The sequence below is a fragment of the Heptranchias perlo genome, chromosome 39 (genome assembly GCF_035084215.1).
Source record: "Heptranchias perlo isolate sHepPer1 chromosome 39, sHepPer1.hap1, whole genome shotgun sequence".
Taxonomy (NCBI): domain Eukaryota; kingdom Metazoa; phylum Chordata; class Chondrichthyes; order Hexanchiformes; family Hexanchidae; genus Heptranchias; species Heptranchias perlo.
The window spans coordinates 9,145,659-9,161,300 of record NC_090363.1 but is presented as its reverse complement, the minus strand read 5'-3'; the positions used below and the strand labels follow the sequence as shown (position 1 = coordinate 9,161,300).

At 43.2% G+C, this 15,642-nt stretch overlaps 2 protein-coding genes across 14 annotated transcripts in view; one reads left to right on the top strand and one right to left on the bottom strand.

The window, feature by feature from the left end:
* Positions 1–15,642, bottom strand: part of LOC137305202 (RNA-binding protein 4B-like) — an 87,264-nt gene that overhangs the window by 6,489 nt on the left and 65,133 nt on the right. For 4 of the 9 annotated variants that reach the window (XR_010958676.1, XR_010958675.1, XR_010958682.1 and 1 more), the window contains one exon: positions 10,762–11,847. The exons of 2 other annotated variants lie outside the window; for them this stretch is intronic. The gene's annotated coding sequence lies outside the window, so the exon portion shown is untranslated. Of the gene's footprint in view, positions 1–4,461; positions 7,716–7,754; positions 7,986–10,761; positions 11,848–15,642 lie in introns of those variants that run through there. 3 more of the 9 variants (XR_010958677.1, XR_010958681.1, XR_010958679.1) reach the window with 3 other exon arrangements.
* LOC137305204 (signaling lymphocytic activation molecule-like) overlaps positions 1–15,642 on the top strand; it is a 37,699-nt gene that overhangs the window by 12,564 nt on the left and 9,493 nt on the right. The window contains exons 2-6 of one of the 5 annotated variants that reach the window (XM_067974027.1): positions 202–537; positions 5,439–5,732; positions 7,444–7,566; positions 10,790–10,863; positions 11,635–13,639. In XM_067974027.1, coding sequence (XP_067830128.1) covers positions 202–537; positions 5,439–5,732; positions 7,444–7,566; positions 10,790–10,863; positions 11,635–11,814 — 1,007 coding nt within the window. In that variant the 3' untranslated portion in view covers positions 11,815–13,639. Of the gene's footprint in view, positions 1–201; positions 538–5,438; positions 5,733–7,443; positions 7,571–10,789; positions 10,864–11,634; positions 13,640–15,642 lie in introns of those variants that run through there. The other 4 variants (XM_067974028.1, XM_067974031.1, XM_067974029.1 and 1 more) reach the window with 4 other exon arrangements.

The window sequence follows — 15,642 nt, the reverse complement described above, 5'->3', positions numbered from 1 at the left end:
GAATCATGTCAAACAGCAGCTGCTCCCCACTAACGGGGCTTCACAAACTGCGTCGTACAAAGTTACTGGAGAGCGTGATCTGAAATGTTCGGCATCGGTTCCAAAAAGTGCAGCAACAAATGTCACGGTAAAGCGGCAGACACCAACCAATACACCAGAACTAAAGATACTAAAGGGCTTGTCTTTCTGTTTCTGTTCCAGGTATAGGACAGGCTGTTGGGAATCTGGTCCCTCGACACCTGGTGAATGGGACTCTGGGACAGTCAATTATTTTACCAACAAATATACGAGGAGCGGAACTTGTAATTACTTGGGACTTCACAAACTCAACTACTGGGAAAAAGATTGAAGTATGTTCAAAACCCCGAAACAGCCCAGCAGAGTGTAACAATGAACTGGGAGAGAGGTTCAGGTTAAACCTCAGTGACTACAGCCTGCAAATACAGACCCTGCTAAAAAGTGACAACGGTCTGTATGAAGTTACTGGAAGATCAGGAAAGGGCGTGAACGAGGAAGCGGTAGAACTGCGCGTTTACGGTAATCTCACTTTAATTAAAGAAGCACGTTCTCTGGTCTAACGATCTTTATGTAGTTAAAGATGATAGGACAGATTTTCCTGGGTCTATGCTCAAGCGCACAATGTTATGTGAGTCAAGACTGGAAAATCAGACGGGTCGGAGTGCTGGCCTGTAAAGGAACCTGCCTGATTTTTTTTTCTCTCTATTTAAATTAATGGATGAAAATTGGGTTGGCTCCTTTTAAGGAAGTGCATTCCGACCCGTCCGATTTTCTGTTACGTATTTGGGTCAGACCCAGAGAAATCTTCTGTGACGATCTGAGTTTTGTTATATATACAAAGTGCAACCACCCAGAAACATCATTTGAAAGCAACTTTTACTGTAAATATCATAGAATCATAGAATGATACAGCACCGAAGGAGGCCATTCGGCCTGTGCTGGCTCTTTGAAAGAGCAATCCAATTAATCCCATAGCCCTGCAAATTTCCCCCTTCAAATAATTATCCAATTCCCCTTTGAAAGTTACAATTTAATCTGCTTCCGCCACCCTTTCGGGCAGCGCATTCCAGATCAAAACAACTTGCTGTGTAAAATTTTTTTCATGTCGCCTCTGGTTCATTTGCCAATTACCATAAATCTGTGTCCTCTGGTTACCGACCCTTTTGCCACTGGAAACAGTTTCTCCTTGTTTACTCCATCAAAGCAAATATTTTATATCTGTCTTCACATTAGAACACACAAAAAGCATACCAGAAATAGTGGGGAACCAAGGGGCTAATGAGAGTGAGGAACTTAAAGTAATTAATACTAGTAAAGAAAAAGTACTGGAGAAATTAATGGAACTAAAAGCCGACAAATCCCCTGGACCTGATGGTCTACGCCCTAGGGTTCTAAAAGAGGTGGCTGCAGAGATAGTGGGTGCATTGGTTGTGATCTTCCAAAATTCCCTAGATTCTAGAATGGTCCCAGCGGATTGGAAGGTAGCAAATGTAACCCCGCTATTCAAGAAAGGAGGGAGAGAAAACACGGAACTACAGGCCAGTTAGCCTGATATCAGTAGTCGGGAAAATGCTGGAATCCATTATTAAGGACGTGGTAATGGGGCACTTAGAAAATCATAATATGATTAGGCAGAGTCAACATGGTTTTATGAAAGGGAAATTGTGTTTAACAAATTCATTAGAGTTTTTGAGGATGTAACTAGCAGGGTAGATAAAGGGGAAGCAGTGGATGTAGTATATTTGGATTTTTCAAAGGAATTCGATAAGGTGCCACATAAAATGTTGTTACACAAGATAAGGGCTTGTGAGGTTGGGGGTAATATATTAGCATGGGTAGGGAATTGGTTAATGGAGGTTGGCAGGCTGTAAGGCTGTAACTAGTGGGGTGCCGCAATGATCGGTGCTTGGGCCTCAGCTATTTACAATCTATATTGATGACTTAGATGAAGGGATCGAGAATGACGTATCCCAGTTTGCTGACGATACAAAGCTAGGTGAGAAAGTAAGCTGAGGGGAGGACACAAGGAGTCTGCAAAGGGATATAGGCAGGTTAAGTGAGTGGGCAAGAAGGTGGCAGATGGAGTATAATGTGGGGAAATGTGAGGTTATTCACTTTGGTAGGAAGAATAGAAAAACAGGATCTTTTTTAAATGGTGAGAAACTATTAAATATTGGTGTTCAGAGGGATTTGGGTGTCCTTGTACACGAAACGCAGAAAGTTAACATGCAGGCACAGCAAGCAATTAGGAAGGCAAATGGTATGTTGGCCTTTATTGCAAGGGGGGTTGGAGTATGAGAGTAAGGAAGTCTTGTTGCGATTGTACAGAGTTTGGTGAAACCACACTTGAAATACTGTGTACAGATTTGGTCTCCTTACTTAAGGAAGGATGTACTTGCCTTAGAAGGGGTGCAATGAAGATTCACTATATTGATTCCTGGGATGAGAGGGTTGTCCAATGTGGAGAGATTGAGTAGAATGGGCCTATACTCTCTGGAGTTTCGAAGAATGAGAGGTGATCTCATTGAAACATATAAGATTCTGAAAGGGCTAGACAGCTGAGAGGCTGTTTCCCCGGCTGGAGAGTCTAGAACTAGGGGGCATAGTCTCAGGATAAGGGGTCGGCCATTTAAGACTGAGATGAGGAATTTCTTCACTGAGGGTTGTGAATCTTTGGAATTCTCTACCCCAGAGGGCTGTGGATGCTCAGTCATTGAGTATATTCAAGGCTGAGATCGATAGATTTTTGGACTCCTAGGGAATCGAGGGATATTGTGATCAGGCAGGAAAATGGAGTTGAGGTAGAAGATCAGCCATGTCTTATTGAAAGGCGGAGTAGGCTCGAGGGGCTTTATGGCCTACTCCTGCTCCTATTTCTTATGTTCTTATTAAAACCCTTCATGATTTTGAACACCTCTATCAAATCTTTCCTTAACCGTCTCTGCTCTAAGGAGAACAACCCCAGTTTCTCCAGTCTCTCCATGTAACTTAAGTCTTTTGTCCCTGGTACCATTCTAGTAAATCTCTTCTGCACCCTCTCTAAGGCTTTGATATCCTTCCTAAAGTGTGGTGCCCAGAATTGAGCCTAATACTCCAGCTGAGGCCTAACTAGTGCTTTGGAAAGGTTCAGCATAACTTCCTTGCTTTTGTACTCTATGCCTCTATTTATAAAGCCAAGGATCCCGTATGCCTTTTTTAACAACCTTCTCAACCTGTCCTGCCACCTTCAAAGATTTGTGCACGTATACCCCAGGTCTATCTGTTCCGGCATCCCCTTTAAAATTGTACCATTTAGTTTATATTGCCTCTCCTCATTCTTCCTACCAAAATGAATCACTTCAGACTTCTCTGCATTAAATTTCATCAGCGAAGTGTCTGCCCATTTCACCAATCTGTCTCCGCTCTCCTGGAGTCTGTTACTAATCTCCTCACTGTTTACTACGAATATAGTGGAAGGGTGTCACTCAGAAAACCTTGCAGAACTATTTAGTGATCAGTTTTATAAATATCTTCTGTTCATATGAAGGGCAACAGAAAACCTGAGGGCAAGGGGGCCTAGGCCAGTTGTACCATCGCTTCACACATCTGGGGGGGTGGGAGAGGGGGAATTTCCTGAAGGCCCTCTTTGCTGCCAGAAGTGCATTGGGGTGAGGCTTCCAATTGCCAACCGGCCTGACGGTGACTCCGCCCTAAATCTTGGGAATGGGTTCATTGTCATAAAAGAGGCAAGCGCCCATGCCATTTACAGTGCTGCGTGGGCATTGAACCCAGGAATATCAGAGCAGCATCTAGCTGCTCTTAGTGGGAGGGGCCCCTGCAGATGGAGATAATTTGTTTTTAAAGATGCTGCTGGAAATGCTTCATTGGTCCATGTTTCCCAGTTAACTCCCCACCCTATGCAGGCAAACCATACTTTTGCCGCAGTAAAGGATCTGGCAGGATTTCTGGTGGAAGAATGTCATCCGACCAAATCCTGCCTCTTTCAATGATGTCACAATGGAAGTTGGCGGCTGCTTCTTGCATCGGAATTTCCCAACTTTAAAAAAGGGGTTGCAGAACTGGCAGGATCATTTCCTCCCACCCCCTGCACAACTTAAGACTTCCTTCCGCCCTCCCAGAAAGCTTTTAAAACGTAACATTTAAAGTAACTTTTTTTTTAAAAAAAACTTCCTGTTACAAAAAGTCTAAAGATCCCAAACCATGACGATCCTTCACTACATCATTAAATAAATAAATAAATTTAAAATAGAAATAGACAGTTTCCTAGAAGTAAAGGGAATTAGGGGTTACGGGGAGCGGGCAGGAAATTGGACATGAATTTAGATTTGAGGTTAGGATCAGATCAGCCATGATCTTATTGAATGGCGGAGCAGGCTCGAGGGGCCGATTGGCCTACTGCTGCTCCTATTTCTTATGTTCAATAAAAGTCACCCAAAAAGTTAGAAATATTAAAAATTATTTTATTGAAATGAAATTTAGCCATTGATAATTAGCAGAAAGAACAGGACTGGGTGGATAATGATAATACACTGTACCCAGCATCAGAGACATTCAGTACAATTTGTGAACCTGCTGTACGAACAAGTAGTGTATACAAAGACAGATCAGGTGGATGTCAAGTGAAGATATGGTGTACATTAAAATGAGGTATTTTGATGTTTTTTGTATTCATTCTTGGGATATGGGCGTCACTAGCAAGGCAAGCATTTATTGCACATCCCTAGTGGCCCTTGAGAAGGTGGTGGTGAGCTGTCTTCTTGAACCGCCGCAGTCCGTGTGGTGAAGGTGCTCCCATAATGCTGTTAGGTTGGGAGTTCCAGGATTTTGACCCAGCAATGTAGAATGTCTCAAAGCAGGTGGGTTGCTGCTGCAATCTGTGGGCTCCTCCATTTGTCCTTCCAAAGTAGCAGCTCCCAGCTTCCCATTGCAAGGCTCACTGGCTACTGAGGAAGTCAGGAGACGGGAGCATCTAGGTTATGTTGCTTACTGTTGGCAAGGTGTATTCCGTGTTACGAGTCATACAAAGATGAAGGACAGGAAAAGACCATCTGGTGTATTGAGCCTGTCCTATACTGTTACGTTGCAACTTCTGCACACCATGACCCCCAACCCATCAATCTCCTGGGAAAGGCAAAAGAAACTTAGGTCAACTTAGGAAAACAACTCTGGGGAATTCTTCTATGACCCCGAAGGCGATCAAACAAGTTCCAGGAGAACATGGTGACTTGGCAATATATCCCCTGATATCCACCTACCTTCTGTATGTTGTTATATTATGTAAGGAATCTTACAACACCAGGTTATAATTGGACTATAACCTGGTGTTGTAAGATTCCTTACATTTGTCAACCCCAGTCCATCACCGGCATCTCCACATCATTGTTATATTATGATCTTTATTTATGTTTTTCTTTAAACAGAACGTGTGTCAAGTCCAAGTATACGGACCAGTGATGTCTTGTCTGATGGGAGCTGTAATGTTACCCTGATCTGTTCAGTGGAGAGCAGCAGTGAGCTGATCTACAGCTGGTGGAGAGGAGGAGGGGAGGTCATAGCTGACGGGTCACACAGTGTGAATGACAGTGGAAGCAGACTTGCAGTGTCCTTAAATCCATACGCTACCAGCACAGTGTACAACTGCACAGTGAGAAACCCTGTTAGTGAGGAGTCTCGGAGCGTGGACCTCGCAGGGCCTTGTAACATCACTATGCGAGGTTAGTGCTATATCTTTTTTCCCCTCCCATCCCCCCCCCCCCCCCCAAGTTTCCAGTAATATTGAAATTGATTTTTTTCCCAGTTTTCTCCCCTTCTATCCTGAAAGCACTGACTCTTGCTGGGGTACGGTTCCATGGGTTCTGACCAATAGTTCAAATTTTCAGGTCTTAGATGGACTGGTACTTACAGAGAGGCTTTGTAGGAATTTGGAGAAGTGTAAATCTTCAATGCTTACTTTGCTACCTTTTTCCATTCTGCCCCATGTGCAGGTCAGTCAGAACTTGGAGATGGGATTTAATCAAGTTCAACAGCATTGATAGAATGATAGAACCGCTGTGTAAGATTGCGATCCCCTCTCACCCTCACGCACACGTCCCTTGATGGCTCCGTTGATAAATGCACTCATAAATACACTGATTGTATGTAATTGAGCCACACAGACAAGGACGGTGGAAAAGGTGCTACAAATGGCTTCTGTGACCCTGGGCTAGGGAGGGGAAAAACCAGCAAGTGTTCTCACTTCTGATCATTTTCAGTGACCCCGGCTGGAAAATGTAGACATGTATGGACGTTGGATAATAGCTAAATAGCCTGCTGACACTCCGGGGGGGAAGGGGGAATCCCTTTAACCTAACCCGCCCGTCGGGAAATCAATAAGATCAGATGCAATGCTGGTTTTACACCCCGCCTGATTTTACTCTCAGTTGAAGTCATATCAGGCGGGGTGTAAAACTGCCGTTTCACCCGATCCCATGGGTTTCCTGCCTGCAAGTTAGGTTAAAATTACCCCCTCACTGTCTAGATGGCTTTGCTGCTGGAATGTGGCTGACATCTATGGAACTGTACTTCTGCATAAGTCAGTGTCTTCAGAGAAGAAAGGAGTTATACTGCAGTCATACTCAGTGGGTTGGTACTGTAATGAAAATGTGTCCATGTAGGCCATAAGACAGCTTCTTTGCTCACTTACCTCAACCACTTACCTCCCCCTGCCTGCCCGTGTCTGACTTCCTAAATTTTCAGTTTTAAAATTAATGGCTCTTTCTGTATCCCAGTCAGAACTGCAGGAATTGGGCTATTGATGACGGTAACTGGCCCATTATCATCTATTCATTTCCTGTATTTGGGCCAAAACATCGTATGAAATTAGTTGCAAGTAAGGGAGGGCTTTTCTGAATTAAAAATAAAACAGACATTCAGGATCAGAAAATTATGGGTTTAGTCAGAAAAATCGCAGCATGTCAAAAAAAAAAAGCAGAGAGCGAGGAATCAACTGAATCACTGAGCAAGAATCGATCATAAAGGGAAGAGATGTGTTGTGTGTCATTGGTCATTGTACTCATTTGCTGGCCAGGCTCTCCTTTTATCTCAGTTTTGTTTCATTTGAAGAGGCTTGTGTTTAGGGTTAATCTGGTTTAACAAGGATTTTGGAATTCGTCAGTAGAGCAAAGGGATCATTATCAGGTTGAACATTAAAATCAGAGCTTATTTTGTTCAGATTTTCACATCTAGGCCTAGACCACAATGCTTTCTTCAGCCACTCTTATTCCCAAAGGCTAGTTCTCAGAACATCTCCTGGGCACAATATTCCAGGATCTTGTATTTGTTCTCTTCACAAACTTACACCTCCACGCTTTTAATTTTTAATTTTTTGAAGGTATGTGTTAACACATGAATAGAGTCTTCATAGTGCAAATGTCTTCCTCTTCTCAGGTGACGAGCAACAAGGCTCCAAACACGTCGGCCTATTTACTGGGATTACTCTAGTCGTTGTTGCCCTGATTGTGATTGTCATAATCTATATGCGTAAGAAGAAACAGTCCAAACCCGATGAAGGCAGGTACTCTTGATTGTTCACCTTCTTAGGTCACAGTTTAATCCCAGTGGCTAATGATTGCTAACCAAGGCACAGTTTCATCCCACTGCAGCATATCGTTCATTCATAATTGGATCTGTGGTTTTAGTTCCCATCTGATCCTTGTTGACTGTTGGTAAAGCACAAATGGAGTGAGACTATATTACCTCCTGAGCAGGATTAGAATGCAGGTCCCAGAAGTGAAAGGACTGTGTCTTAACACACTTTGGTGCTCAGTCTATATGGACTGGATTTGAAACCAAGTTCCAGAAGTGAAAGGATAGTGTATAATGCACTGTGACACCTTATCCTACACAGGCTGGATTTGAGGTGAAAGGACAAAGTCCAGCACACTTTGGCACCTTGTCCCTTGGTTGTTGTATTGCAGAAAGGTAAATGCCTGTTGGTTTAAAAAGAAGTTTGTTTCAATGATCTTAAAAGGTTTAATGGTCCTGTGCACTGATTGTTTAAAATGAAGAGATTTTAAAACTCTTAAACTGGAACCATTCATCCAACAGCAGATTCCATTTGTAGCGTTGTGGTAGTGACATGTCAACTGATTGAGGGCATGACTGATCTGACCTCCTTACCTATAGTATGCGGGTTTCCTATCAACTGCAGATAAAAAACACATTATCTGTGAGGCACTAACTCATACTATATTTAACATATCACAACAACAAATGAGCCATTTCTTGGATCCTGTAGAATGAGACCCCCCTCTCTGCATGTATGAACAACCAGTGTCCTAAAAGCCAGGACCGTCAGATATCTGCAGTATATAGAATCTGCACAGCTGAGTGACTGACACTGACACTGAACTGATGGCTGACTGTTAGCCCATTCGGCAGTCTGGCACACTGACTCGATGTCCAAAGTGAAGGAGTGTGAGAGAACAAGAGGGGAGGAGAGGAGAGGGAGGAGAAGTGCTACAACCAGTGTTAGATCTATCGATGTGTCCTCATGAACAAATAATATTTCCATTGGATAGGAATCTAGATGTCCAAACACCACTTAAAAGTTGGTGCAGTATTGCTGTATGCCACTATATGTTACTAGCAAATTTAGTAAATACTATATCACAGCAGAATTGCACAATGTACTAGGCAACCAAGGGCAGTATAACTGGGCAAGATCCTCTACCACCTTTGTCACAGTGCTGGACATGATAAAAGAAAAACTTGTTTGATAGGTGAACCCTCTCTTACTTCTAGGTCAATCTCTCTGTTCTTGCTATTTGAACCATGCTATTACAGCCAGTGCTTTCTTATTCTCTAAATCTCCAAACATGCTTTCCTACATACTTTTGCTACTCCCTCTATCCCTCTGCTCTTCCAGATCATGCAACGTTCCCCCATTCAAAGTAATGATTATACTTTGAATGGGGGAAGTTGGCTAATGTGGAAGATTAGAGGGTTTGGGGGGGTTTGTGTTCACAAGATATTAAAAGCAGCACCTCAAGAAGATAAGGCCACAAGGAAAGCTAATGGAATACTGAGCTTTATAGCAAGAGGTGTAGAATATAAAAGTCACGACATAATAGTGAATCTATATAAAGGGTTAGTAAGACCACAGTTAGAATACTGCGCTCAGTTTCAGTTACGCAGTAGGGAAGGCTGTTAAGGCAATAGGGAGAGTACAGCGTTTATTCACTATGATGCTGCCTGGCATGAGGGAATACAGAATCGGAAGATTGAAAAATTGAGGCTGATTTCGTTGGAGCAAAGGAGATTAAGGGACAATATGATAAAGGTGTTTAAAATTATGAAGGGATGGGACAGTACATAAAAGCAGACTGTTTCTAGTGATTCAAGATTAAAAGTATGATACTTAGGAGAGAGAGCAGGAGAAATGTTGTTGCACAGAGTTGTGATGCCGTGAAATGCACTTCCAGTTAGTGGTTGAAGCGCTGACCATGGAGATGAGTTTCCTTGGGCTTCTCCTGCTGCCCCCGCCGTAACTTTGGTGGAGGTTTGGCGGAAACCTCGTCTACCCATGTAAATAGAGTTTCAGCCGATCTTCTGCCAAAGTTATGGCGGCAGGAACCCCAAGGAAATTCAACCCCCATGTCAACTGTTAGGAATAGGATAGAAAGGTGATTGAAAGAGAGAGGGATAAAGGGACACAGGAACAGGGCAAGCACGTGGTGTTAGGACTACTGCTCGTGTAGAGGATGAACACTGACACGGACTGGTTCGGCCGAATGGCCTGTCTCCATGTCATAATTTCTATGCAATTCTATGAACCAAAGGCTCAGCACATTGTCTCCAAGTCTTAACTCATTCTTTTCCAGGACCCGAACAACTCCTCCCTCCTTCAGATTTCTCTTCCTCCTACAATCTACAACATTGGCACCATCTAAATATTACTTTCCGATTTATCAAATCTTCTCTCCTATCCATTTCAACTTTGGTGCTGTCCCGCAATATGTACCTTGATGCTTCATCTGGGTTTCTCAACAAAAATACCACATCAACTCTTTCTCTACTTTAGCACACTGAATTTAGTATTGTGCTTGTGAAGTTTGTAACTGGGAGTATGAATGGACTGCTGATCTTAGAAAATTTTAGATCTAACTGTGGTTGTGCTTTTATTTTTGGAGTGGTTGGAGATGCAGCATGTGACTGGGGCCGATCACTAATTCCTTCCAAAAATGTATCGGGCGACCAATGTCGTGATGAGAATGTCATTCCGCCCAACAGGGGCAGCCAAGGGTCACTACTTGAGTTGTACCAGCTCAAAAAATAAATCATTTTATTCACCCTACACTTTTACTTTACCTTGAATAATGGAGGACTCTCAAAATTTGAAACAGTGTTAGTTCTATACAAGAGGACAGCTTATGACACTCTGACTGATCTCCAGTATCCAGTCACATAGAGCTATGTGAATAGATAAGAATAACTGAATACCACTCCCCTGATGGCATCCTGTAAAGGGGCCTACAAGCCTGTGCCACTCAGTCAGTGAGGGGGAATATCAGCGTTTGTGGGAGTGCCCGCTGGCAGCATGATCAGACTCAGCTGAGATGTCCTCTGTGGTTGAATAGCCAGTGTCTGTTTTCACATGAAGAAGGGCCACCTGGATGAGCTATAGGTAACAGGGTGCCGTTAGCACAGGAAAGAGGGAAGGAAATTGGAGGAATTATTTTTTTTACATAGAGAATCCAGACATCGTTCCAACAGCAATTGTTTTTATTTAAAGCTCCATACACTGAGGGGACAAGTGAACCAGTACAGTACGCTGAGATCAGCAGACCGAGCAGTGCCAGGGACCAGGTTAGTAAAAGCATCAAAGCCATGTTGAGTCTATTCATGCTCACGCTCTTCAGTTTCCTCTACGCTAACAATTAACTTCATCTGGCGGTTTTAATGAGGAAAAGAGCCATTATTTAAAGCTGCAGATCCCACATTCATTTCAAATAATTCAAATATTTAGTAATGGAAGCCACTTAGTCATGGTGCATCAGGCGGTGACTACTCCAAAGACTCTGTGGTGAGGTTTCTAACTAACACGAAGCTGCTGATTTCTTGCCTGGTTTCCTTTTTCATGTGCATGAACTCTGTTCCCATATCTTGGGAGACTTTTCTAATACCCGTCTCACACGTCATACAACCTCTAATTTCCAACTTTTCCTGTCTCTTTCTATTTTATCGATGCAACTGTGGTTAGTGCCCCTCTGAACCTTCCTCTCTTTTTCCTCCAAAGAATCGGTCTTCATCCATCCTTCATCCTCACTGTGTTATAATCGTCACACTCTTCTACTCTTAACTCATCCTTTTCCAGAACCTGAAAACTATGGAGCTCCTTTCCTCCCTCAGTCTTCCCTTCCTCCTACAATCTACAGTGAGAATTAAAAACCTAAGCTTGACATTATCTAACCATTGCTTCCTGATTAATCATGTCTTCTATTCTGTTCTTTCCAGCCACTGTGAGCTTTGGTCCTTCACCTGGGTTTCTCAGTGAACAATAACAAGATGGAGATGTACAGTCCTGGTATCTAATTGTGGCTATAATCTCCTATTTTCTTAACTCTATTTCCCTTTCAGCCAGTTTCTTCCCTGTCCCCATTGAGGCCTCCATGCAACGCACAGCATCCCCAGCCACGAGCACAGATGGATAAGCTTTTCCCAGCTTCTGTCAATGCCCCTCTAAAGCTGCTCCAGGTCGTACCTATGACCCTTCAGCGATTGATTCTACGTCCCATTTTCTTCCTTCTTGTCCTCTGAGGAATTGCTTGGCTGTTTCTCCTCGGGGAACATCTGCAATTGTAAGTCAGCAGGTTGAGGATCAAAGACCTGAACCCAGATCTACCGGCTGCGTAACACACTGCACAGACTTTACAGCTTGACATCACGGCCCGAAATGGATCTCAGGTGCAACTCTTAGCAAGAATAACTCTGGGTGTAAATGCGTGGGTCGAAGCAGTCTAACAAACTGTAACCCTGTTGTGAAAGCAGCTTTAAACATGAGTGTGCTTTAAATGCTTGCACTTGTCCTAGCCACATACTTATGTTTTGTTGTGCATTGTTCACTGGTGCCTATAATCTGCTTTGCATTATTCCCAAGATGGATTTTTGGCAGCACACTGTATACAAAGCAGCACCCTTATGATACTCAAATTCTGATAATGCAAGAGTTCAAACATTTAGCAATACACTGATCAGGTTTTATCAGAAATTTGTTTCCTGCCATCAGCAGGTAAACAATTCCACCCATCATTAAGGGGATGAAGCCCAAAGGAAGCACAGGTGAAGGGCAAGATTAGGGTAGCTGCCACAAAGTTATATTTCACTAGAGGTGATTAAACAGCAGATACAGGTTTCCAGAAGGGTGGTTGAAAGCAGGACATTGCATTAATTTAAGAAATAGATACTGATATGCGAAGAGAGTAGGGTTATTATTCTTGAAGGACAAGATCAAATGCATTGAAGAGACGACTTCTTCTGAAGCAATCTTGTGTAGTAGTGAAGAGTGTTAACGAAGTTCGTTGCCACCATAGCCCAATAATACAAAGAAAGAAAGGCTTACAGTGAGCCATGCTGACACCTGTTAGATGTATAATTCCCTGGAGCTGCAGGATTGATGACAGATGTTTTCCCCTCCTTTCAGTGAGACATAAATGGGGGAAGAGGTAATATAATGCTTGCAGCCCACAGCCAGTGTTAGAGCTGTCAGACAGGCTGTTTCCCACACAACAGATGCTGGTGAGTGGTCATGCTGATTGATCCTCCCTGGTTCATTCCGCTTTTAATGACAGGGCTGAATTCTACACTATGTTCCATGAACGACAGTAGTGTCACAGAGTTGGAAGGGATGGTTTATCTGATAGTTATCCTGCTGATGTTCACACCAGGCTTGTGGATTATTACCGATGTAGCTACTTCCCATCACGACGTGGCCCAGATTCTTGTTTTTGGTGCCTGGGCTCAACTGAGAGCACTTGTTGCAAATTTGGGAACAAGCTGCCCACGATTTTAGCACCCCCCCCCCCCACTGCCCCGACTCCATTAAGTGTTTGAAGGATTCAGGCTCACAATCATCCCCAAGTAAGTGCTATGGATGCAGAGACCAGGGAGGTCATTTTAACCTAACCACCCGTTGGAAAACTAATGAGATCAGTTGGAATGGCAGTTTTACACCCCACCCAATATTACTCTCTGTTCACTTCAATGGAGAGTAAAATCGGGTGAGGTGTAAAACCAGTGTTGCACCCGATCTCATCTAACCTGCCCGTCAGGAAACTGGTTAAAATTGCCGCCTAAGATTCAGTTAAAATGAATGGGCCTGCACGCAGCATTCACATTGAAACCTGAGGCTGGGAACCATGCAATGAAGCTGGGTATAACAGGTCCTATGGTAATGGTGAAGAATCATATGTTGAACTCTGCACCTCGCTGAAGTGTAATTCTAATCTGCAGTGCCAGCAAACCTTTTGTTTTATTTATTGAATTATTTATGTCTACCATTAGCAATGTTTGTTCTGTTTTTTTCTAATTGCTTTTATGCTCTGATTGTATTGTTATTTTCATTCTATAAAGAATGTCTTACCAATGTCTTTGCATTGTGTTATTGTTGATCACTAATTTATTAATATTGCATTACTGCTGCCTCTGTGTGCTAGTATTATCCCAATAAAGCCTTAAAAGTTGTGTCAACATACCCCGACTGAGCTATACCTTTCCCATCTATCATTACTCTTTATCACGGGTTTGTCATTATACTAATACTGTCTTCCATTGCGTTCTATCATTTTGCCAGCATCTTCTATTGTCCTCTAACTGCCTCACCTAGGTCTTCCATTACATTTATGCTTCTTTGCCAAGTTCTTTATGTTGCATTGTTCTGATTTTACCAGCTTTGGCCTGGTCTCTGCAAGGCATTGTCTAATAACTATCTTGCCAACATAGTGGCATTGCCTCCTTACCAAGGCATTGCCTGTTTTTGATCAGGGCCAGCTCAAGAGGTTTAAATGCTGTTTGCAAGATCTGTTCTACTGGCCCCTTGCCTGAGCTGTAACAGTCAAGGACTGAAGGAACATAGGAACAGGAGTAGGCCATTCAGCCCCTCGAGCCTGTTCCGCCATTCAATTACATCATGGCTGATCTGTAACTCAAGGAGTGTTCTGTTATTCATGAAGCCCCTGAAAAAATTCAAATGGACATCTAAAATAGTAGTCTGCCAGTTGCATTTATAGAATCATAAAGGTTACAGCACGGAAGGAGGTCATTCGGCCCATCGAGTCCACAAGAGCAATCCAGCTAGGCCCTATCCCCGGAGCCCTGAAAATTTTTTCCTTTCAAGTACTTATCCAGTTCCCTTTTGAACATAAGAACATAAGAAATAGGAGCAGGAGTAGGCCAATCGGCCCCTCGAGCCTGCTCCGCCATTCAATAAGATCATGGCTGATCTGATCCTAACCTCAAATCTAAATTCATGTCCAATTTCCTGCCCGCTCCCCGTAACCCCTAATTCCCTTTACTTCTAGGAAACTGTCTATTTCTGTTTTAAATTTATTTAATGATGTAGCTTCCACAGCTTCCTGGGGCAGCAAATTCCACAGACCTACTACCCTCTGAGTGAAGAAGTTTCTCCTCATCTCAGTTTTGAAAGAGCAGCCCCTTATTCTAAGATTATGCCTCCTAGTTCTAGTTTCACCCATCCTTGGGAACATCCTTACCGCATCCACCCGATCAAGCCCCTTCACAATCTTATATGTTTCAATAAGATCGCCTCTCATTCTTCTGAACTCCAATGAATAGAGTCCCAATCTACTCAACCTCTCCTCATATGTCCGCCCCCTCGTCCCCGGGATTAACCGAGTGAACCTTCTTTGTACTGCCTCGAGAGCAAGTATGTCTTTTCTTAAGTATGGAGACCAAAACTGTATGCAGTATTCCAGGTGCGGTCTCACCAATACCTTATATAACTGCAGCAATACCTCCCTGTTTTTATATTCTATCCTCCTAGCAATAAAAGCCAACATTCCGTTGACATTCTTGATCACCTGCTGCACCTGCAAACTAACTTTTTGATTTTCTTGCACTAGGACCCCCAGATCCCTTTGTACTGCAGTACTTTCCAGTTTCTCGCCATTAGGATAATAACTTGCTCTCTGATTTTTCCTGCCAAAGTGCATAACCTCACATTTTCCAATATTGTATTGCATCTGCCAAATCTCCGCCCACTCACCCAGCCTGTCTATATCCCCTTGTAGGTTTTTTATGTCCTCCTCACTCTCTACTTTCCCTCCCACCTTTGTATCATCTGCAAACTTTGATATGTTACACTCGGTCCCCTCCGTGATTGAATCTGCCTCCACCACCCCCTCGGGCAGTGCATTCCAGATCCTAACCACTCACGGTGTAAAAAAGTTTTCCTCGTGACAACTTTGGTTCTTTTGCCAATCACCTTAAATCTTTGTCCTCTGGTTCTTGACCCTTCCGCCAATGGGAACAGTTTCTATCTACTCTGTCTGGACCCCTCATGATTTTGAATACCTCTATCAGATCTCCTCCCAACCGTCTCTGTTCCAAGGAGAATAACCCCAGCTTCTC